This window comes from Pleurodeles waltl, chromosome 9, assembly GCF_031143425.1.
Source record: "Pleurodeles waltl isolate 20211129_DDA chromosome 9, aPleWal1.hap1.20221129, whole genome shotgun sequence".
NCBI lineage: Eukaryota > Metazoa > Chordata > Amphibia > Caudata > Salamandridae > Pleurodeles > Pleurodeles waltl.
Window position 1 is genome coordinate 680,569,741 of NC_090448.1, and position 24,435 is coordinate 680,594,175.

General features: G+C 46.9%; 1 protein-coding gene across 5 annotated transcripts in view; it reads left to right on the forward strand.

Annotated features, from left to right (window-relative positions):
• Positions 1-24,435, forward strand: part of KLC3 (kinesin light chain 3) — an 819,248-nt gene that overhangs the window by 148,133 nt on the left and 646,680 nt on the right. For all 5 annotated transcript variants that reach the window (XM_069207761.1, XM_069207764.1, XM_069207763.1 and 2 more), the window contains exon 2: positions 12,773-13,052. In XM_069207761.1, coding sequence (XP_069063862.1) covers positions 12,773-13,052 — 280 coding nt within the window. The remainder of the gene's footprint in view (positions 1-12,772; positions 13,053-24,435) is intronic.

Here is a 24,435-nt window from a genome sequence, read left to right on the forward strand (position 1 = left end):
ACAAGGCGCATTCAGAGGACCTCTGTGGGGTGGTTCCAGGGGAGGATGCTAACCCAATGGGATTGCAGGTTCAAGGGTTTTCCTTGCATGCTGCAGTGTATACAAGCTCTCTTTTAGAAGAAGCACACAAATTTTGCCCAATCAAATAGTGTACCTCTGGCTCTCTACATGTGAGTGGAGCCAAAGTCCCTTTCCTGGAGACAGCTGCTCTTTCAAGCTAGACCAGAAAAAGGATATTGGCACCGCTACAATTAACAGTGGCAGACTGAGTGTATTTTCAATGTCAGTGAAGCATATTCAGTACATTTCTTTTACACTTACAGTGGTGGACTCTCTCTCTTGCTCACAGAAGGACTATCAAACTTTACCTGTGGACATCTTGCACAGAAACTATAAGGCACTGACATCTTTGTTACAAGACTGTCACTCTGTGACTCTTAAAATCTCAAGTCTCGTAACCCGGAATGATTCCAGCTCCCCCACTACACTGTGGTTTCAAAGAAACAGCGTAGATACACTGGGCAACATTAGGCATATTTATCCACAGCTTTCTTAATAACAGGGAGTACATGGGGAGCACACATAACTTGACACAACAATATCATGACAGTATGAAATGTTAATTGAAAATACAAAATACCTTTGTCTTTAGCATCATATATTCGTGGGCAAATAAACATCAAACAATTGCTACAGCTATGTGTGTTAAGCTTAAGGGCTTTCTTTACTAGTGGTCTGGTAATTGCAGTATGTAAATCCTGTTATTGCATATATTGCAACTGTTGACAGCTAACACTACTCTCCCATCTGTTTTTTCCCTAATAGCTTTTGGCAGGTCAACCCTGCTGAAATTGATCATGTGAAAAATGTCAGATAATTACCAAGAGATGCGAATTTTGGTGTGTTAATGTACCAAATTCCACAATTTAATCCCTAATATCTGGTAGATATTTGTAACAGGAGTTATTTATTGCACCCTATACATTTTACCTTTCAGAGTTGGATTTTATTGGGTTCTATAAATATCAGCCCAAAAACCAGCACACTCATAATTAGAGTATTGGCCAGTTTGTCTCCTAGCATTCTAACTTACTGATTGAACAAAAGGTGCATGGGCGGCATAGGGACCACAGCAGGAACTGCACCAACAGCCAGCACACGTGTAGGAAGATGGCTCGCTATATAGTGCACTAAAATGAAGTACACTGTGCAGAGAGTCCAGTGGATCCCCAATTGGTATTGCAGAGGCAAAAGTAGATAGGACTAATGCTCTATTTGTGGTAGTGTGGGTGAGCAGTTAGGCTTATCAAGGAGTCGTGTTAGCCATTTGTTGTACTCATAGAGACAAAGAGACACACTCAATGAATAAATCAGAGACCAATTTAGAAAAATAACATTTGCTTTTATATATGCTTTACAACCAAAGAACTTCATTATAAGGTAAGCAGTTTTAACAGATAAGTACTTTGCAGTTTCAAAAATCTACAGTGCAATTTTTCAGTTCAACAATATTAACCTACGGGAGGAAAATAAGAATGTTTTGAAGGTAAGTATATGACTTACAAATTCAGTCTTCTGGATTTTAGGTCAGCACCTGGCAAGGTTTACATCGCTACCATGAGAGCACCCACAGCGGCACAGAGGCAGCCAGATGCACAGGTCGAATTCAGAATCTGGTGCCCAGTGTTAACCAATGGAGACTGGGGGGTGAACAAAGATGCGCTGCTCACAGGTGAGTAGAGCGGTGTCAAGGGTTGATTTTCTGGGACTGAGGTAAGCACAAGGGGTGCCACAGGGCAGCACCAAACTTACACCCTCAGCAACACAGGGGCTGTCCGGTGCAGAGTGCCAACACAGCGTCGGGTGCCCAATGCAAGTCAATGCAGGAAATCAGTTTTGGAAAAAGGCTGCAGGCTCGGTCCAGGAGGCTGAACGAAGAAAACTCACAGCTGCCCTGGTACGTTTCAATGCTAGGGAATGTTGGGACACCGACAGTCCAGCTCCCCAAGACCCATGGGCTCCAGGTGCAGGGGTGTCCTTTGGCATCAGGAACAGCTTACCGGTCAGGTGGAGTCTTCAATTTGAGGCTGCAGGCTTTGAGACAGAGTCCTGCAGGGGTCAGCCCATTGTGGACCTGGACTCAGAATTGCTGGGGAATCTCCGCAGGACCGTTGGGCCACTTGATCTCAAGTCGTGGGCATAAGGTGCAGAGGTGGGTCCGGAGGCGGTTTCTTGGTCTTCAGGGCAAAGTTCTTTTCTTTTAAAGTTGGTTTCTTCTTGAACAGTTCCGCTGTTCTCGGGAGAGCTTTATCATTGTCAAAGGCAGGCAGTCCTCCCAAAGCTTTGGAGGTCTCTGACCTACAGGACCAGTCTTCTTTTGGCGCAGTATTGTGGAAGGCTGCAGACAGGCTGGTAGGGCTGGGGCCAAGTCAGCTGGTGTCTGCAGTCTTCTCTGCTGATGCAACTCTGAAGCGTCTGGTTCTTCTTAGGTCATCAGGAATCTGAGTTCTAGGGTCCAGGGGTGTCACCTAAACAGTCAATTTAGGGGCATTACAGGGAGTGCCATGTGGTACACAATGGGCTTACCACCCTGAGGGGACTACACTCTTCTTATGCTCACTTCTGGTGGGCAGTAGGGCCTAACCATAACCCTAGTGGCTTAATTCCTTCCAAACAAGATGGAGGAATTTAAAAAGTAGTATCTACTTCAGCTCATCAACCTTAGGGGTGGGACTGGCATGAAGCAGACATTCCTCCTAATTTAACTAATTTTCCCACCTGTGATGCTGCCAAAAGTAGGATCAGGACAGTGGGGTCGGTCATCACCACTATCTGGAGAGACCTGGGTCGCATTACAAAGACAACAAGCCCTTTGAAGCTGCCTGCCCTGGAATGTCCATCCTGCCTGGAAAAGGAGCTAACACATCTGTCCAGTGAAGGTTTTCGTCTCTGAGCCTCGAGAGCACTGGCTCACACAGTGGGGGGGCAGAAACACACCTGTGGTGGATGAACTGGTCAAGACCAGTCAGTCAACACACTAGTAGCTGCCATGTTTTCAGGAGGCACCTCTAAGGTGCCCTCTGTGCATTTTTTAATAAATCCATCACTGGGGTCAGTGAGGATTTATTATTCTGAGATGTTTGATACCAAACATCCCAGGATTCAGAGAAGCCATCATGTTGCTGGGGAACCTGTAATGACCAATGTCTACCACATGCATTTAAAATGGCTTCCTTGTACACTTACTATGGTCCTCATTATGAACACGGCGGTAAACACCACACCGCCGGCGTTAAAAACCGCCAACAGAGGTGCAGTCCGGACTGCCAAATAATGAACCAACTGAAACACAGGCATCCTGAAAACCACCCACTGCCAGCAGAGGAGTGCCGACAACGACGGCAGAGCCCGCCCACAGGCCGACCGAAAGCCCCTACCCGCCCATCAAATAATGAACCTCTAGACCGCCGTCAGTTCCGGGGCGGGAACCACCGCCACACAAAGCCGGGCGAAAACTAACCAAATAAAAGGAAACACTCACCGGAGGCTAACACAACACGCAGAAACAGACATGGATAGAGAGCTGCTGATCATGCCAGCCCTTCTCCTTGCCATATACCTCCACGACCGAGACCGCAGACGAAGACGAGGATGGTAAGTATTGCAACCTACGAAACAAGGCAAGAAAGGGCACAGTTACAGATCCACCCACTCCACCATCCCTGCAACACTCTCACAACCCTTCACAGCAGCACAAGACATACACCCCACAGCAAGAGGGACTTACCCAACACAAGGCAACTCCAACCTGTCCAAAGTACATACATGTGCCCCACGCCCACAAACAATGAAACGAGAGACCAGAGATCCAGAGTGTGCCGCCAAAAACACAGGCCACACATTAACTTTTAAATCTGCTCTCTGAGCAAACAAATTGGATATAAGGCCAAAGGCCAGTCCATAGTGCAAGAAGTCCCATGGGCCACAATGGCCCCAACCTGACTCCCACAAGTGCTACGGTACTCCACCTCATAGGGGCAACAGTGGGGTATCCAGGCACCTCAGGGGCAGGGGGTGGTGGGGGTGGGGATTTACGACAGGGGTGGGGCTTAGATTTTCGTTCGGAAGGTGGAGGGGGTTTAGGTTTGGCCTTGGAAGGTGGGGGAGTGTGCTTGGACCGGGTGGAGCCAGATGGAATAGGCTCAGCACGGGGCTTCTTTCTCAGTGGGGAAGGGACACAGGAATGTGAAGGGCGGACAGGGGCGGGCTGTGACGTGGAAGGAGTGGATAGGGCAAGGAGGTGTGCACGTTTAGGGACGAGATGGGGTGGGCCAGTGGGTTGGAATAGGTCAGCTCGGGGGAGGAAACGTTTCTTTGGTGCAATTGGGTTGGGCCTGGAGGAAGGCGTGGGAGTGGAGGTAGAGGGAGTGGTCGTAAATGGTGTAGGTGTGCGTGTTGTGGGTGCAGGTGACTGGACTGTATGCTGAGGTGTGGTGAATGTGTTATGTGTGGGTGTTTTGGTGCGTTTGAGTGTTTTGGGTGGAGGGGGGGTGGACACAGTGGGACAAGACAGGCTGCCAGTGTGAATGTATGTTGTCTGTGTGTCTGCAAGTCAGGTGAGTGTGCCGCATGTGTCAACCAAAGTAGTTGTGGTGAGTGTAGGTGTGGTGTCTGGGGTGCATGTATGGATGTGTGCTATTGTGGTGACTGCAGGAATAGGGTCAACAACAGTGAATGAAGGTGCAGTGCCTGGGGGTGTGTATGTAGAGGGCACAGACAGGGAGGCAGAAGAGGTGGGAACACTGGGGGAATTGGATGTTGCTGTGTGTGCATGTGTTTCTTGGCTGTGTGAATGCTTGTGGTGGGAGGTGTGGTGCTTGTGTTTTGAAGTGTGCTTCTGGTGTGTTGAGGTGTATGCCTGCGTGTCAGAATGTGTCCTTTGGACGGGTGAAGGGAGTGGGGTGCTGGAAGGGGTAGAGGAGGTTGGAGGGGGGACGGAATGACCAGGGACACTAGCTGCCATCAAAGAGGAGGACATGGCCTGAAAAGATCTCTGTAGGCCAGACACGGCACCGTGAATGCCATCCAGATAGGCATTGGTCTGCTGCATCTCTGATGCTAGCCCCTGGATGGCATTAACAATGGTTGTCTGCCCTACAGAGATGGTCAATAGCCTCCTCCGTGAGGGCAGCAGAGCTGACTGGGCCAGGGGAAGAGGTGCCTGGTGCAAAGGAGACACCCACCCTTCTGGGTGAGCTGGCACGGGCAACTCGGTGGGAAGCAAATGGGAGGGCGGTGATGGTATGGGGTGGCGGAAGATGACACAGTAGGTGTGGGCCCACTAGGGTCTGCCACCACCAGGGAGCCCCCATTGGAGGAGGTATCGGAGTCACTACCTCCAGTGGTAGTTGCCTACCACATGGTACTCCCCTCACCCTCCAACTCACTGGTCCCTTTGGCGTCGGACGACTCTGCCTCCGAGGATCCTTGGGCCGCTGCATCCCCACTCGCCGGTGCCTCAGCTCCCTCGTCAGATGATGCTGATGTACACAGACAACACAAAAGAACAGGGATGGGGAGAAAAAAAGCTGAGAGATTTGTAAATAGCTGAATGGAGGTAACATAGTGGTTCATACATACACCCACCCAGAAGACCTTCCAACATGCAGCACCTACCGCTATACCTATGCCCCTGACTAGTGCCCAGAACCCTGCTCTACAGCCATTCCCCAAATAACTTAAGGACCCGATGTGCAGGAGACCTGACCAAAACACCCCTACTCCCCACGTGTTTCAAACTCCTCCTAGGTACAGACCCTTGTGGCGAGGAAGGGCCCCGTCGGTGTACAGACCACTTGTGGATTTGCGGACCATGGTGGAGTCTAACATCATTATCAATTACAGACTCACCCGTGCAACTATTCATTAACTTTGTGCATTTCTGGATCCTGCACATGCAAGGCGAGTGGTGCTTTTCATGCTACGCAGGTACAAATAAAGGAGTTATCAACCAGTTGCATCCATACTTCACTTTGTTCACACATAATGACAGGGGACATTGTAACATGTGTGATATGTGTTTTATTTTTTTGCAGGGATAAAATCGTGCAAATTACAGTGATGGTAGTGGGTCAATGGTGGTTATCCAAAATGGCAACATGGTGGCAGCATTGTTGTCAGTATCGGTAGGTCCATCCATGTTTAGATGAGTTTTTAATTATTGGTAGCACTGTTTGGTGGTTGATTGAGTGGGATAGTTGGTGGACAGTTTTTAGCAGAGTCACTTCTTAGAGGGGGCCTTTTTCTTGGCAGGTGTTCCTATCCCATATCTTGGCCTGGGGGTCCATTTGGGCGCCTGTTGTTGGACTGTAGGGGATGAAATGGATGTCCCCTGTATTTCCTCAGAGGGTAGTACATGTGAAGTTGCTGCTGATGCTCTTATTGTCCGGTCTGTCTCCTGTGCTGTAGTGGGGACTTCCTGTTCTGTGTGGGCTTCAGGCTGTGTTTGGACAAGCTGCAGCAGCGCACCTGCTATGCTGGCCGTTGTGGCATTGTGCAGTTTCCACCGCTCCATGGCCTCTTGGTGGTGTGCTTGCTGCATCCTCTGACTCTGCTCCAGGGTGGATACTATCTGGGCCAATCTGTCCTGGGTATGGTGGTAGGTTCCCAGGACCTCAGAGATCACTTCCTGGGCTGCAGCATCCATCCTGTGGCCTCCCACCTGGGCCACTGATGCCCTCCCACTGGGTCTAGCCCCCTGTGCCTGTGTCCCTTGCACAGGTCTGGCGGTACCACTTGTACTGGGGCCATCGTATTCCTGCCTGTTGGTAAGGGGTGACTGTGGCCTCTGTACTTGTGTTCCACCAGTCTGTGGTCTAGATACACAGGTGTGGAGATGGTTGCCATGGGCTGATGTTATTGGCTGGGCAGTAGGGGTGTCAGTGGTATCCTGGTTGGGGCTGCTGGATGGTGACAGTCCAGGACTGTGTGAGGGGTCAGCCGGATCATCAGTGTCCAGGGTTCCATCTCCAATGTCATCTGAGGAGCCTCCGTCTCCCTGGGGGACTCTGCCACTCCTTGTCCTGTCCGTCAGGGTGGCATGGTTGGTGGTGACTGTTGGGGGAAATGGACATGTCTGTTACATTATCATGGTCGGATGGGGGGCAGGGGCATGGGCGGGTTTGTGCAGCCTACACACTTTGGGGCCAGTCAGGATGCTTTAGTGGGGTTAGCATTGCTTTTAGCTTAGGATGTGGAAGTGCATTGTGGGTGTTATAGGCCATTGTGTTTCCTTGCAGGGGTGGGTGGCTGTGCACAGGGGGAGGGATGTGGGCCTGTGAGTGGGTTTGTGGGCATGCAGGGGTAGTGGATTCAGTGCCTGTGGGCTGGGTGGGGTAGTAGCCCTGGTGGGCGTTGGTGGGGTGGGGTGGTGCATGCATTACAGGTGTGATAGATATAGGGTAAATGTAGACGACTTACCTGAGTCCATTCCTCCAGTGAGTCCAGTAAGTCCCTCAGGATGCAGGAATATCCAGTACCATTTCCTCCCGGTCAGTGTAGTCAGGTGGTGTTGGTGGAGGTCCTCCCCCAGTCTTCTGGACTGCAATGTGGTGCATAGATGCCATGGCCCTGACCTTCCACCGCAGGTCGTTCCATCTCTTCCGGATGTCGTCCCTGGTGCGTGGATGGTGTCCCACTGCATGGACCCAGTTGACTATTGTCTGCCATAGCTCCATCTTCCTGGTGATGGGTGTGTGCTGCACCTGAGCCCCAAAAAGTTGTGGCTCGACCTTCAGGATCTCGTCTACCATGGTCCTTAGCTCCCTTTCTGTAAAGCATGGGTGTTTGGGGGGTGCCATGGTGAGTGTTGTGGATGGTGTCTGGTGTGGATCTCGGTCGGTGAGGGTGCTCTTCTGTGGTTGGGTGCAAGTATCGTGGATTGTGGCATTCGGTGTCTGCTTCTGGTGATCTCTGTCTTCGTTGGCCTACTTTTGTTGCAAAGGATTGTGGGGTGTGTCTGTGAGTGTTTTATGGTGTTGTGGATGTGTGTCAGGTGTGTGGGTTTCTAAGTTATCCAATATGTGCACTTCTTACTGTTGGGTCCACTTGCCGCCCGTGGCAGTCTGCACTGCCAATGGTCGTTCGTCTTCCACTGACCGCCAAGCTGATTTATGCATCATTATTTGGAGGGCGGGGTGTCGGTGTGCTCAGCGGTGGCGGTATGGGAGGTCCAGCATTTCTGCTGACAAGGTCAAGGCGGAGACTGGTGATTTTTGTCGGAATCAGACTTTTGTTCCATTATATGGTGGGTTTCTGTTCACCGCCAATGACGGTCTTCTGTTCACCGTCGCCACGGCAGTCGGCGGTGTTTACCGCCGTGTTCATACTGAGGGCCTATGTCTGAGAATCGACAAAGATATAGCAGGGACGTGTGCTCATGCAGATATGCCCTCACATGTAATATAATGCACCCTGCCTTAGGGTTGTAAAGCCTTCTAAAGGGGTGACTTACATATATTGCATACTGTGTTTAAGGGGACATGGCACATAGGCTGTTCCATGTCATGTTTTCAATTTTGGAAGCACCTTTTCACACAGCCTAAAATGGCAGTCTGCATAAGGTTGGTGCTGGGTCAGAGTGGCAGTTGTGCTGCAGCTGTGAAGGGTCCTCTTCAATACCCATGCCCTAGGTACCATGGGTATAATTTACTGGGGGCTTACAGAGGGCTGTAGGGCCTGGTCACTTGGGGATCAAGTGTCCAGGTGTCGTGTTTAGGGAAGCAACACTGGCACTGGGGTCCTGGTTAACAGGCACCCACTTCACTTCAGTTGAAGTTGCATCTAAAACCAGACAAAAAGTGGGGGGTGGGGGTACTGTAACCAGAAGCCAGCTCCCTACAACACAGGACTGCATGACTTCATGCATTGTGCCGAAATCATGAAGTATTCCATTGTAAATGTTTTGCTTGAACTTGCAAGCTCCAGGGTGACTCCCATTGATATGTTGTATCCAAGGACATTTATAAGTTCAAGAGTGATTGTTCGAATTTTGTCAGTTCACCTAGGCTTGAAGTAATCTTCCACAATGCACACAAGAGCAGGCTCTATCTAATGAGGCAATTGTTAGCCCTCCAATCTGTACCAACCAGCTGTCTTTTCCTCTATAGCTGGGCAATAACCATCTGCTTTAGTACTTTAATTGCAAGAGATAGGTTAGTGATAAAGTGATAAGTTGCACATAAATCACCATATGGACCCGCATTAAACACGAGAGGATACATCATTGCTTTTGCAGTAACTCTAGTACCTTACCTGTCTAGATAGACCTGCAGCTGACCTTCCCTATTCTTGCAAATAGATTTTTAGTAAGCTTGACAGAGATCTAAGCCATATGTGGTCCATTCACCTTAAGGGAAAATGTAAGGGGTTCTGGGACAGGCAGTAGGCTAAACACCTCCAGGACCAGAACTGTTTTAGGCATGGCAAAGTGGGCAATTGACCTCGGTCCCCGCTTTCTAAGCCTCTCCCCTGGAAAAGTGATTGGAACACACTCTCTACCTCTTTGTGCTTACCTTCCTTTGCATCTGTATTTCTCTACCACCTTTCACTATTCCAGATCTTTTGTCCTGCCCTACCTTCCCTCACCCCACTGCTCTGTTTCCATTCATCCTATAGCAGCTTCACTTCCCTCCCTTGCCTCTTTTTACTTCGTCTCCCAATCGTTCTCTATTCCTCTTTGTACAGCACCTCTCTTTGCCTTTCTACCATACTACCCTGCTGTCTACCTCTGTTCCCTATCCGCCTCATTTCTTTATTGCATATCTTTCTCACTACCTTCTCTCCCCACCTCACTTTCTCTCTCACTAACCTACCTTTCAAGTAACTTTACTATTCACGTGCTTCCTCGCTTCTCCACTGCACCCCTTTCTTTCTACCTCTGTTCCATCAAACCCGTTTCCCTCATGCCCATACTCCTTTCTCACTACATCTCTTTCTTTATCTCTGTTTATCATTACCTCCTCACTCTTTCTCATTTCTGTCTTTAACCCACCTCTCTCTCTCTCTTTCTCTGCGTCTCTCACTTTCTTCCCTTTTGACTCTACCTTAGCACTTAACTACCTCACCCTCTCCCTCTTTTTCTGAATAAACCTAATTTCTCTTTCTCTTCCTCATCATAGGATCTCTACTTCATCTGTGTTCTCTTTACACCTTTTGACCCTTCTTGCCTCTTCTCTACCCATATCTTTGCCTCTCTACTTTCTTCACCTGACCTGTCTTTCTATACTTCACTTCTCATTTTGCTCCTCTGTGTATTTCATCACTCTCTCTACCTTGCATCTTTCTATACAATACCCATTACCTCACCTCTCTACCTACCTTTACCTTTCTCTTCTACGTCTTTCTATCTCACATACTCCATACCTTTACTCCCTCTTTCTCTACCCACCTCCACTATTTCTTTTCCTCCCCTCGCTCACTACCTTCCTTTTTCCTCTATTGCACCACTTTTCCATACCAATCGCTTTACACCATTGGCCATCTTCTTGTTCCAATGTCTCTTATTCAGCAGAGCTGATGGTCACGGTACAGATAAAGAATTGTACCGATGGAAAAAAGGAGAGGAGGGATAAGGCCAGGGAAGTGACCAATCGGAAAAATGTCAGCTCTCACCCAGTGTAATAGTGGAAATCCTGGAACTGTGCTTTTCATTGTTGCAGCGAAACTGTCAATTGCGAAACGAGATTTATTTGTGATTACGAATGTTAGGCTATTAAATCTACTATATCTAGCTCTATGTGAGCATGTCTTATTTTGATATTATGCAGTAGTCCACTAGACATTCACCAGGTTACCTTTGGAGTGTCTTTCCTTCCAGGGACGTAAAGTCTGATTTAATACTCTTGTTTCAAGACAAAGAAAACTTAAATTCAAGCGCAAAAAGAAAGTGCTTTATCAAGCTTTATTTTTGTTACCAATTGTCTGCGGATTGCAGGCAGTTTATGCTCTTTACGTTCACTTTGTGTACCCTCGTTTTTGAAAGTTTTATATGTGATTAAGTAGGTCCGAACATGCAAGCAAACTGTCACCTCGGCCTTAAACCCCGCTAACTCGGACTTGAATATTAAACTAGTTAAATACATTGCAATATTTTTCCAACTGCTTTGTTTACAAGGTAGGCATGGATAGTAGATAAATAAGATATACATTGGACTAAATACAACATGAAATAACTTTTTAGCCTTAAAAATATCTGTGTATAGCAGGTAACGAACTAATTTATCATGCATGCACCAATGTAACTTGTAACACTATTTTCTTTACTGTTTTATTGCGTGTATCTTCGTGCATGGTTTTAATTAACTAAAGCAAGGAAAATACTATTTACTAAAATAATGTTGACATCCTGACGGCTTTATTGAACTGACAATTGTCAATAGATACGTAATTGATTTCAACAGCGGCTCCCAAAATATCTCTTGCTAGTTTGGAGCCCAAAATACTTTAAGATAGCACCGTTTAGGATGGGGGTCTTATAAAAATCAGAGAAGAGCATACTCTCAGACAAGGGACCGGTGGCAGCCATAATCTATAAAAAATAAAAGTTCTATAAACAACCCGTTGAGTTCACTGCATCACTTCTCAAACTGACATACCGACATACTGTGATGGATTTTTAAGTTGATGAGTCATATATTGCCCACTGCTCCAAGTTTTGTAAAATAGGTCATTGGGCTGTGGAACCTTAGCATGTGTTGAGCTCTCTCTGGCCTCAAATGGGGCTGCTATGTAATTGCTAAATTGTATCAGATGGCATGCAAACGTCTGGTTGAGATCATCTCCTACGGCACCTCGGGTTACCTAGGACCCTCCGAGCAAAACTCTTTGGCTAACCCAGGTAATAACTGCAATTTATAAAACAGGTTATTCATGTTTACCATACACATCACACTGTAAGGCATCATGCAGGGGATGAAAGGTGCATTCTTGATTCAGTGCTTTTTTTTTAATTTGTGTATTCGATTTTACAGTATAACCCTACAACAACGGGAAACCACAGGAAAGGGGAGACCTTACTTAGTACTTGATTCAATGTTTAATGACCGAAGCTATGAGAACTCAAACTAAGGTCCCGTACAAAGTGAATATGAGAATTCCTGGAAAGCCATGAGGTGTGGCTGAACTGCCAGCCTCTAGCTGGGGTATTGTCCAAGCAAGCTTCCAAAACATGCTGTCACAGCCCTCTGTGTTCCTTAGAATACGACATGGGGTTCTGTGTCAGTCATGAAGAAATTTAGAACTAGTGCCCAGCAATAACTGCTATGTTCGAAAGAGGACATTTCAATTTACTTCTTACATTGTAGTCGGAAACATACAGATGGATGACCAACTTTTAGGTGCATTGGATTGAAGAATCATTCATTGACATTCTTGGATGTGTGTCCTGTGATACTTAAAACTCAAAACTTCGAATAAAGAAATAAAGAAAAATGTTAAAATGTGGGCACACCACCTCTTGGTGGCTCAATCAATATCTTGTGATTCCTGGAGCCAGGGCGGGTTTACTGCCAGTACACTTATGTTGTTGGCCTGGTTGATAGCCTGTCGGTCTATTGTCAGTTTTTAAAAACCTGTAATTACTAAGGTCTCATAGCCCTATGTCGATTACAAAGAAGGAAGTTAATATTTAACCGTTTTATATTAATGATTTATAACAACTGCAATTACTTTGATTTGTGATTTGATGGTGCATTCTTGTTAATCCCACACCCAGGTTCCAACACGTCATGAGCATGATGGTAGAGTACAACGAGAGTCAGTTTGAGAAGATGGATACAGATGACATCATCACCAGTACCCGGCATGTGGTGAAGGGACTGGAAGCTCTGCGGAATGAGAACAGGGCTATCTCCCAGCAGCTGCAACTTGTTCTACTTCAGGAAGATGAGACGAGTAAGAGCTTGGGCAGCCAAGACAGAGAGCTATTAGAGGAGAAGCATAGTATAATCCACAAGCTCCTGGAAACCATTGATCTTGGGCTCGGTGAGGCCAAGGTAGGCACCTAGTAAGATGCTACATGCATTGCTTGTGGGGACTGACCCTTACAATTGCAAAATCCTTTCTCAGCAGAAAACTAATCTGTTCAGAAGTGGAATGATGTATGAATCTTAGAGAGTTCTCATTCTAGTTTGCTGTCACATCGAATTCGTCAATAAAATTTTGAGTGTAATGTTGAGTGGAGTAGTCCCGATCGTGAAATAGCTAAAATACTGCAATGCTGTTTGCTCATGGATAGCACAATGGAAACATACACATTCATTTACATATTCATTGATAACTAAGTAAACTTCGACAAGGTTTCAATTTGAGGACAGGAATTACTCCTCAATAAAATGTGTTTAAATTCAGTTGTAAATTTTTTGTGCTTTCGGGATAATTTTAGTCCCATGTCTGCAGGAGTCTGAATGCCTAAGTTGATTGCGTACAGTTCCATTTTTTATGCCCATTGTTGAGTATTTGTAGGAGGCTGGCCTGGCTTATAGTGGGTACCAATGGTACTTACACCTTGTGCCAGGTCCAGTTATCCCTTATTAGTAGATTAGTAGTGTTCTAGCAGCGTAGGCTGATAGAGGTAGCTAGAGCAGAGCAGTTTAGGCTGAACTAGGAGACATGCAGAGCTCCTACTATACCACTTACATCATATAGGTACTATATCATAAGAAAGGCAATACTCAGCGTTACTAAAAATAAAGGTACTTTATTTTAGTGACAATGTGTCAAAAATTTCTCAGAGGATATACTCCCTTAGCAGGTAAGTAAAATACACAAAATATACACACAAACCAAAATCAGGTAAGTAACATAGTCAGAAAGTAGTACAAATACTGTAGAACAAAATAGGATGCAATAGGCCTAGGGGCAACACAACCCATATACTAAGAAAGTGGAATGCGAACCACGAATGGGCCCTTAGGCTAGTGTAGTGTGTAGAGGGTCGCTGGGAGTGTAAGAAAACACTAAGGGTGTCCAAGATACCCCACCCCAAAACCCTGGAAAGTAGGAGTAAAGTACTACTATTTCCCCAGAAATACACTAAAGTTGTGATAAAGGATTTTGCAAAGACCACAACAGACTGCAGAGCACTGAAGATGGATTCCTGGACCTAAGGACCTACAAAGGAAGGGGACCAAGTCCAAGAAAGTGTCCGGGGGAGGGGGCAGAAGCCCACTAAACCCCGGATGAAGGTGCAAAATGGCTGCCTCCGGATGGAAGAAGTTGAAGATTCTGCAACAACAAAAGGTGTTAGGAACTTCTCCTTGGTGCAGAAGATGTCCCACGGAGTGCTGGAAGATGCAGAGTTGTTTCCTTGGCAAAATACTGCAAACAAGCCTTGCTAGCTGCAAGAGTTGCGGTTAGAGAAAAAGGGTGCTACCCGGGCCCGGGAAGGACCAGGATGTCGCCACTTGTGTGAGGAGACAGAGGGGGCCCTCAGCAATGTAGAGAGCCCACACACAAGCAGGAAGCACCCGCAGAAGTCCTTGAACATGGGTTCAAGAAGTCTCAACATGGCGGTCGTCTCAAAACTGCAAAGGGAGGTCCCACAACACCGAAGATCAACTCCCCAATACCAGATTTGGAATGGGGGGACTATTTCATGATCTTAGACATGTTACATGGCCATATTCGGTGTTACCATTGTGAAGTTACATATAGGTATTGACCTATATGTAGTGCACGCGTGTAATGGTGTCCCTGCACTCACAAAGTCCAGAGAACTGGCCCTGAACGATGTGGGGACACCTTTGCTAGTGAAAGGGTGTCCTCACACTTAGTAGCTTTGCACCTAACCTTCAGCAAGTGAAGTTTAGACATAAAGGTGACTTATAAGTTACTTAAGGGCAGTGAAAATGGCTGTGAAATAACATGTGCGTTATTTCACTCAGGCTGCAGTGGCAGTCCTGTGTAAAGGTTTGTCTGATCTCCCGATGGGTGGCAAAAGAAATGCTGCAGCCCATAGGGATCTCCTGGAACCCCAATACCATGGATACCTAGGTACCATGTACTAGGGAATTATAAGGGTGTTCCAGTGTGCCAATTGAAATTGGTAAAAGTGGTCACTAGCCGATAGTGACAAATGTAAAGGCAGAGAGAGCATAAGCACTGAGGTTCTGATTAGCAGAGCCTTAGTGACACAGTTGTCACTACACAGGTACACACATTCAGGCCACAAACTGTGAGCACTGGGGTCCTGGCTAGCAGGATCCCAGTGAGACAGGCAAAAACAAACTTACATACATGTAAAAATGGGGGTAACATGCTAGGTAAGATGGTACTCCCCCTCCCCCACCCCCCCCAAAACGAGGGACAGTAAGGCTAACCTTGTGGCCCAGATGAGTCTTTATTGTCTAAGTAGAACTGGAGAGTCCATCTGCATTTGAGTGGGTACTCCCAGGTCTATGTTCCACTGTATAGTCCATTCCTTGTAGGGAGAAGGACCACCTCAACAATTTAGGGTTTTCACCTTTCATTTATTTAAGCCATGATAGAGGTTTGTGGTCTGTCTGAACAATGAAGTGAGTACCAAAGAGGTATGGTCTCAACTTCTTCAAGGCCCAGACCACAGCAAAGGCTTCCCTCTCTATGGCAGACCAACGCTTTTCTCTAGGGGTCAACCTCCTTCTGATAAAAGCAACAGGTTGATCCTGGCCCTCAGTGTTAAGCTGTGATAGAACTGCCCCTACCCCTAATCCAGAAGCATCAGTCTGAACTATGAATTTTTGGAGTAACAAGGGCTGTTTAGGACAGGTGCAGGAGCTAGCTGTCCATAATACCTTTTTAGGCATCTTCTTTGATGTAAGGTCATTAAGAGGGGCAGTTATAGTGCCATAATTCTTTATGAACCTCCTGTAGTACCTTGTGAGGCCTAGGAAGGCTCTCACTTGGGTTTGAGCTGTAGGGGGAGCCCATTCCATAATGGTTTGGATCTTCCCCTGCAGTGGTTCAATCTGTTCCCCACCTACCAGGTGGCCCAGATAAACCACTTTCCCTTGCCCTATCTGGCACTTTGAAGGCTTGATAGTGAGGCCTGCCTTTTGCAATGCCTCCAAAACTTTCCACAGGTGGACCAGGTGATCATCCCAGGTGGAGCTAAAGACAGCTATATCATCTAGATATGCTGCACTAAAAGCTTCCAATCCTTGGAGGACTGTATTCACCAACCTGTGAAAAATGGCAGGTGCATTTTTCAATCCGAAGGGCATAACAGTGAACTGATAGTGCCCTCCAATGGTTGAACATGCTGTTATGGGTTTAGCATCTTCTGACAAGTTAATCTGCCAGTACCCTGCAGTTAAGTCAAAAGTGCTTAGATACTTGGCAGAAGCCAGTGCATCTATTAGCTCATCTGCCCTGGGTATGAGGTGAGCATCAGTTTTGGTTACTTGAATGAGACCCCTGTAGTCCACACAAAACCTCATTTCCTTTTTACCATCCTTAATATGAGGTTTGGGGGCAAGCACCACAGGGCTGGCCCAGGGACTTTCAGAAGGTTCAATCACTCCCAAATCTAACATTTTCTGTACCTCTTGTTTAATACAGTCTCTGACAGGGTCAGGCTGTCTATAAATTTTACTTTCAACAGGTCAACTGTCTCCAATATCAATTGTATTCTCACACCAGGTAGCTATATCTGGAATCAGTGAGAAGAGGTCCAAGAACTGATCAAGGAGATTTATGCAGTTGTCCTTCTGCTCAGCAGTAAGGCAAACAGCCACTACAACTCCCTCCACTAAGCCATCAGCTTTCGTGGTGGAGAAGAGGTCAGGGAGAGGGTCACGCTCTTCCTTTTGCCACTCATCAGTGGCCATGAGCAGAGTTAAGTCAGCCCTGTCATAATAAGGTTTAAGGCGATTGACATGAAGCACCCTAAGGGGGCTTCTGGCAGTGCCCAGGCCTACCAAATAGGTGACCTCACCTTTTTTCTCCACAATGAGATGGGGTCCACTCCATTTGTCCTCGAGTGCTCTTGGTGCCACAGGCTACACACCTTCTGTCCTGGGTGGTACTGAGTCAGGACAGCCTTCTGGTCATGCCATTGCTTTTGGAGCTCTTGGCTGGCCTGAAGGTTTTTACTGGCCTTTTTCATGTACTTAGCCATCCTTGATCTGAGGCCAAGTACATCATCCACAGTGTCCTGTTTGGGAGCTTTTAAAGCTTGTTCCCAACCCTCCTTCACAAGAGCTAGGGGACCTCTTACAGGGTGTCCAAAGAGAAGATCAAAGGGGCTGAAGCCCACTCCCTTCTGGGGTACCTCCCTATAAGCAAAAAGGAGGCATGGCAACAGGACATCCCGTCTCCTCCTGAGTTTTTCAGGGAGTCCCATGATCATGCCTTTGAGAGTTTTATTAAACCTCTCAACCAATCCATTTGTTTGTGGATGATAAGGAGTAGTGAACTTGTAAGTAACACCACACTTCTTCCACATAGCTTTGAGGTATGCAGACATGACGTTACTACCTCTGTCTGATACCACTTCCTTAGGGAAGCCCACTCTGGAAAATATTCCCAGGAGGGCCTTTGCCACTGCAGGAGCTGTAGTGGTCCTTAAGGGTATAGCTTCAGGATACCTAGTGGCATGGTCCACTACTACAAGGATCAATCTATTTCCTGAAGCTGTTAGAGGTTCAAGGGGACCAACAATGTCAACCCCTACCCTTTCAAAGGGCACCCCAACCACTGGGAGTGGAATTAAGGGGGCCTTAGGTGTGCCATCAGTCTTGCCACTTGCTTGGCAGGTCACACAGGAGCGACAAAACTTCTTGGTGTCCTCTGACATATGAGGCCAGTGAAACAATGGAACAAGTCTGTCCCAAGTCTTACTTTGGCCCAAATGCCCAGCCCAAGGAATTTCATGAGCCAAAGTCAGAAAAAACTCCCTATACTGCAAATGGATGACCAATCTCCTGGCAGCTCCAGGTTTAGGGCCCCTTGACTCAGTGTAGAGCAGGTTGTCTTCCCAATAGACTTTATGGCTATCAGTGATATCCCCATTCTGCTGTTTGACAGCTTGCTGTCTTAAACCTTCTAGTGTGAGACAGGATTGCTGTGCCATACTCAGCTCTTCCCTAGCAGGCCCCCCTGCATCCAAAAGCTCAGCAGTGTCTGCTGCCAGCTCGTCTGGTGTAGGTTCTGCACAGGGAGAGGATTCCTCTTCCTTAAAAGGCGAATCTTCTGGAGAGGGAGGGATAGTGGGCAAGGATTTACCCTTTCTATCCCTTGCTTTTGGGAGCTCTTGGTCCATTTTTCCAGGATCCAAGCCTCCCTGTCCTCCTTGCTACTGGACCAGACCCCTTGTGAGAGCAAAGATATGCCCTGGAATGCCTAGCATTGAGCATGAGCCTCCAACTCCACTTCAGCCCAAGCTGATGTCTCCAAATAATTGCTTAGTATGCAGTCTACAGGTAAATTAGTGGCTACCACAACTTTCTTTGGACCCCAGTAACCCCCCCCCCCTAAGTTGAGATTCACAACAGCCATGGGGTGGCTAAGAGTGTTGTTATGAGAATCAGTCACTTGGTACTGCTGACCAAGTAGGTGTTGTTAGGGGCAACCGGTTTCTCTATCACAATGGTGACAGTGGCTTCTGTTTCCCTGTAGGCCTCATCCTCAACACCATTCATTAGGGGTAGTTGCTTGTACTTACCCATATTAAGGGGGCAAGCAACCAAGGTGGCAAAGTCAATACCACCATCAGAGACTAAAACAGGCTCTGAGGTCTCCCTAACAAGACCAAACCCAACTACATTACCAATGGTGAGCCCAGCTACACCCTTTGATTGGCTATTTGTAGTGCTCTTCCCACCACCACTGCTATTACTAGGGGCACTAGTGCACACAGTTGGGGTTGTGGTGGTGGGAGCCTTGGTGTTTTTCTTTGGACAAGTGGAATCACTTGCCCAATGGCCTTTACTTTTACATAAATAACACCATGGCTTCTTTTGATTGTGTGAAGAGGATTTGGACTCACCTCCCCCGGAGGATTTTTGTGGGCCTGATGAAGACTCTGAACTCTTTTTGTCTTTGTCCCCACCCTTGTCTGAAGAGTTACCACCCTTTTTCTTGCCATCCTTGTCACCACCTGTATGAGCTTTTCTGCTCACTCTTGTTCTGACCCATATGTCTGCCTTCTTTCCCAATTCTTGGGGAGAGGTCATATCTGAGTCTACCAAGTACTGATGCAACAAGTCAGACACACAATTATTCAAAATATGCTCTCTCAGAATTAGATTATACAGGCTTTCATAGTCAGTCACCTTACTGCCATGTAACCATCCCTCCAAGGCCTTTCTCTGAACAGGCTACAACGTCTGTCCAGTCTCGAGAGGACTCTTTTCTGGTATTTCTGAACTTTATCCTATATTGTTCAGTGGTTAAGCCAAATCCATCTAAGAGTGCATTCTTCAAACCTTTGTAATTGTTGGCATCATTCTCCCTGACAGTAAGTCCCTTGTTTATGTTACCCTCCTCATTTTGTAAGGGGGGACAGTTTTGTGCAGGTTTCTTGAATCTGTTTCTTTAACAGGATGACTATCAAGATTGCGGCTTCTGCCACCACGGGGAACTAACCCCAACTTCTGTCTTTCCCTCTCTACATCTAGGGATTCCCTGTCTAAGGCCAACTGCTGCTGTCTTAGCTTCAGTCTGGCCTCTTCCAACCTCAGCTTTCTGAGTTCCCTGTCTAGGGTGTTATCCTCAGGGTGGGAGGTTTGGGAATTCTCTGACACAGAGGTATTGTGAGAATTAGCAGAAGTGGACCTTTCCCTAACTACCTGAACCCTAGTGACCTGGCCTTTTGGAGTGAAAGGTGGCCTACTAGCGTGTGACCCCCTCCCACTACCAACTTCACTAGGTGGCCTGTTAACTGAAAGGTCTTTGGAAGTACCACCCCCAGAGTCCTCGGCCCTCCCCTGATCCTCTCTGGGTACCCCCTCCTCTACCTCCTGATCCTGGGTTTGACCAGTCTGACTCTGGACACTTTCAAGGAGAAGGCTAAGAAGGAGATCTTTGGTAGGGCTCTTACCAATCCTAAACTCCTTTCTATACAGAGACCCCTCAAACTTTTAAAGTTTAGATTTTCATAAGTTGTCTTCACGACTTTGGAAGTGGCCTCTACCACAGACATAGTGGAAAGAAAGAGGTTAGGGAAGAGAGAAAAGGTTTAGAAAACCTTTAAAGAAAAGACATTTTCAGACTTTTCTGAAACTTTTTAGAAAGTTTTTAGAAAGAAAGTAAGACTGTTAAGGTTTCTTGTGTATATTTCTAAGTATTTAGAATATGGTTTTCTTATGAAAAGCACCAATGACAAAGTGGTAAAGCAGTTACAAGTACCTATCCCACCACTGCACCACCAATGTAAGAGGTTGGCCTGGCTTATAGTGGGTACCTGATGGTACTTACACCTTGTGCCAGGTCCAGTTATCCCTTATTAGTAGATTAGTAATGTTCTAGCAGCTTAGGCTGATAGAGGTAGCTATAGCAGAGCAGCTTAGGCTGAACTAGGAGACATGCAAAGCTCCTACTATACCACTTATATCATATAGTACTATATCCTAAGAATCACAATACTATATAAAAATAAAAGTACTTTATTTTAGTGACAATGAGCCAAAAATATCTCAGAGGATATACTTCCTTAAGAGGTAAGTAAAATACACAAAATATACACACAGACCAAAATCAGGTAAGTAAACAGTTAGAAAAGTAGTGTAAAAACTGTAGAATACAATTGGCTGCAATAGGCCTAGGGGCAACACAAACCATATACTAAGAAAGTGGAATGCGAACCACTTAGGAACCCATGGCCTAGTGTAGTGTGTAGAGGGTCGCTGGGAGTGTAAGAAAACACTAAAGGTGTCCAAGATACCCCACCCCAAGACCCTGAAAAGTAGGAGTAAAGTGACCCTACTTCCCCAGAAACACACTAAAGTTGTGATAGGAGATTCTGCAAAGACCACAACAGACTGCAAAGCACTGATGACGGATTCCTGGACCCGTGAAGGAAGGGGACCAAGTCCAAGAGTCACACAAGTGTCCAGGGGGGCAGGAGCCCACTAAACCCCGGATGAAGGTGCAAAATGGCTGCCTCCAGGTGGAAGAAGCTGGAGATTCTGCAACAACGGAAGATGCCAGGAACTTCTCCTTTGCACAGAAGATGTCCCACGGCGTGCTGGAGGATGCAGAGTTGTTTCCACGCAGAAAGACCGCAAACAAGCCTTGCTATCTGCAAAGGTTGCGGTTGGAGAAAATGGGTGCCCGGGCCCAGGAAGGACCAGGAGGTCGCCCCTTGGAGGAAGAGACAGAGGGGGCGCTCAGCAACACAGAGAGCCCATGCAGTAGCAGGCAGCACCCGCAGAAGTACTTGAACACAGGTTCAAGAAAACTGAGCACGGCGGTCGTCTCAACACTACAAATGAGAGTCCCACAAAGCCGGTGGTCAACTCAGCGAGTGGAGCAATGCAGGACGGAGTGCTGGGGACCTGGGCTGTGCTGTGCACGAAGGATTCCTTGCAAAAGTGCACAGAAGCCCTAGCAGCTGCAGTTCACGCAGTACACAGGATTACTGTCTGGCGTGGGGAGGCAAGGACTTACCTCCATCATATTTGGACAGATGGACCACTGGACCGTCTGGGTTACTTGGATCCAGCTCCTGTGTTCCAGGGACCACGCTCGTCATGATGAGAGGGGACCCAGAGGACCAGTGAAGCAGAAGTTCAGTGCCTGCGTTAGCAGGGGGAAGATTCTGTCGACCCACTATGAAGCTACATATAGGTATTGACCTATATGTAGCGCACGTGTGTAATGGTGTCCCCGCACTCACAAAGTCTGGGGCAATTACCCTGAACTATGTGGGGGCGCCTTAGCCAGTGCCAGGGTGCCCTCACGCTTAGTAACTTTGCACCTAACCTTCACTAAGTGAGGGTTAGACATATAGGTGACTTATAAGTTACTTAAGTGCAGTGTAAAATGGCTGTGAAATAACGTGGATGTTATTTCACTCAGGCTGCAGTGGCAGTCCTTTGTAAGAATTGTCTGAGCTCCCTATGGGTGGCAAATGAAATGCTGCAGCCCATAGGGATCTCCTGGAACCCCAATACCCTGGGTACCTAGGTACGATATACTAGGGAATTATAAGGGTGTTCCAGTGTGCCAATTAGAATTGGAAAAAATGGTCTCTAGCCTCCAGTGACAGTGTTAAAGGCAGAGAGAGCATAAGCACTGAGGTTCTGATTAGCAGAGCCTCAGTGACAGTTAGGCACCACACAGGGAACACATTCAGGCCACAACTATGAGCACTGGGGTCCTGGCTAGCAGGATCCCAGTGAGACAGGCAAAAACAAACTGACACACAAGTAAAAAATGGGGGTACCATGCATGCAAGATGGTACTTTCCTACAGATGCCGTACAAGACAATGAAATTCACCCATCTAGTGGAAATGAATTGAACAGTGAAATTGGGGAAGAAGGCTTCCCAAGTGAGAATGCCAGGCCTAGCAATGATAGTCCAAGTGATAATTCCAGGGCTATCAATGGTAGTCTTGGAAGAAGGGTAGATAATGGATTCTATAAAATTAAACAAGGTAGAATCATAAAAAAGCTGGCATATTTACGTGATTACATTGTGAAGTAGTTATTCTAAGTTCATATGCATTGTTGTCTTTTATTGTTTTATTTTTGTTTTTCCCTTCTCTCCTCCTTGTTTCCTTTGCTCCTTTGGACAGTTCTGTCCTTAGCTCATTTGTTCATTAGATAAGGGGGAAGATGTGTTGTATTGCATGTAGAATGTTCTGTGAAGGTGTTCTTAGAAAGAATGCTCTGGGGTAGAATTGAGGAGACAGAGAATGTTGATGGGAAAGTGGAACGGGGACAGTTGGTTGGGACAAGTAAATGTACAGAGGTGTTGGCGTTATGGAAGAAGACTTGTAAATAAACTACACTACAAATTACACTGTGTCAGTGACTTCGTAACAGCTGTCTCTGCGCTGTGGAGCAGATGGAATCTAGATTGAGACCTCTGATCTAAGAGCTGACTTGGCTCAAGGAAGGAGAAGATTTCAAAATGAATCTCCTTTTCATTAATTTTATTGGGCAAGGGATAAAGGAGATGGCACAGAAACTGGTGAAGGTAACTGGCCCTGCAGTGGTCTTTTTCAATAGGACAATCAAGACTTGTTACCCTGCATGTGGCACAGAATACGTTGTCAAAGACTGATTTAAGAGATCGATGGACTCTGGAGTTAACATGGGAGTAAAATAATGAAACACAGAAGTCGGGTAAGGTTCACGTGGTGAGCCAGAGTGGATGGTGTGAAGAATCAGTCTAGTGCATTCGCATGTAAGAGGCACTGAGTCCAAAGAGAGGGGTGAAGTAGGGACTGTGGCCTGACACCGATGGAGTAGCTCACAGCCAGCCACCATCATCAGAGACATCAGAACAGTGCTGGCCATTTGACTGACCTGCTACATGCTCCAATTCTCAGGAGAGAGAGGCTACTGCAGAATACAGGAGTTGCCACTGGAGCTTAGTGCACATAAGAGAAACCGAGCGCTGAGTGATGCAATACCCGGGCTGTGCAGTGGAAAAAGATGGTGGCAAGAGCAGCAATGAAGATGAGAGGCTTAGCTGCCTTAGCTGTGGGCACCCTAAGGACAGTTTTGAGGTGGAAGACTATTCTATCTCTATTCTTTGAGCCCAAGGAAGCTCCTTGAACAAGGCAGTAACTCAAGATGGCGACCACCAGGCGAAAACTCAACTAAGCACTCAGTGGAGAGGGGTGAGATTAACCCTGAAAATTAGTGGAGATGAGTGTAGAGGGGGCCCACAACATTGTTGTTTGAATTGGGTGGGGGTAGTTGTAAGATAGTGGCACGCTCTCTTCCTTCCAATCCTTGTAATCACAACTGATATCCTCTGACTAAGAGATGAGCACTGCCATTCTAGTGGCAGCAAGAGCAGGGCAGTATAGTCTCACTGAGCTGCCTATGTAGATCCACAGGACTTGTGGTCTCCCACTCAGCGCCTTGCATGCCTTCCTGAAATACTGAAAGGCTACATACTGGAGTGCTTTGGGGAGGGCACTAGTCATCAATTGGCAGAAGAACGACCCTACTTGAGAACTCAGCACAGTCCACAACAGCATCATGGATAGACTCTCGAAAGTGAAAAACGCTACCTTGATTGACCAATCACAGGGAGAGAAGGGAGCCTTGACAGACACTCCGGGGCACCTCATGAAACTATGCGGGGAAACAGAGAGATCTGATAAAATCGATACTATGCTGGCAGCCATTACTGTAAATAAAAATGCCTTTGAAAATAAGATTGACATTGTGGTGGGGGACCTGGGCCTTTTCAGGGATGAATAAGGGTGTCCTATAGC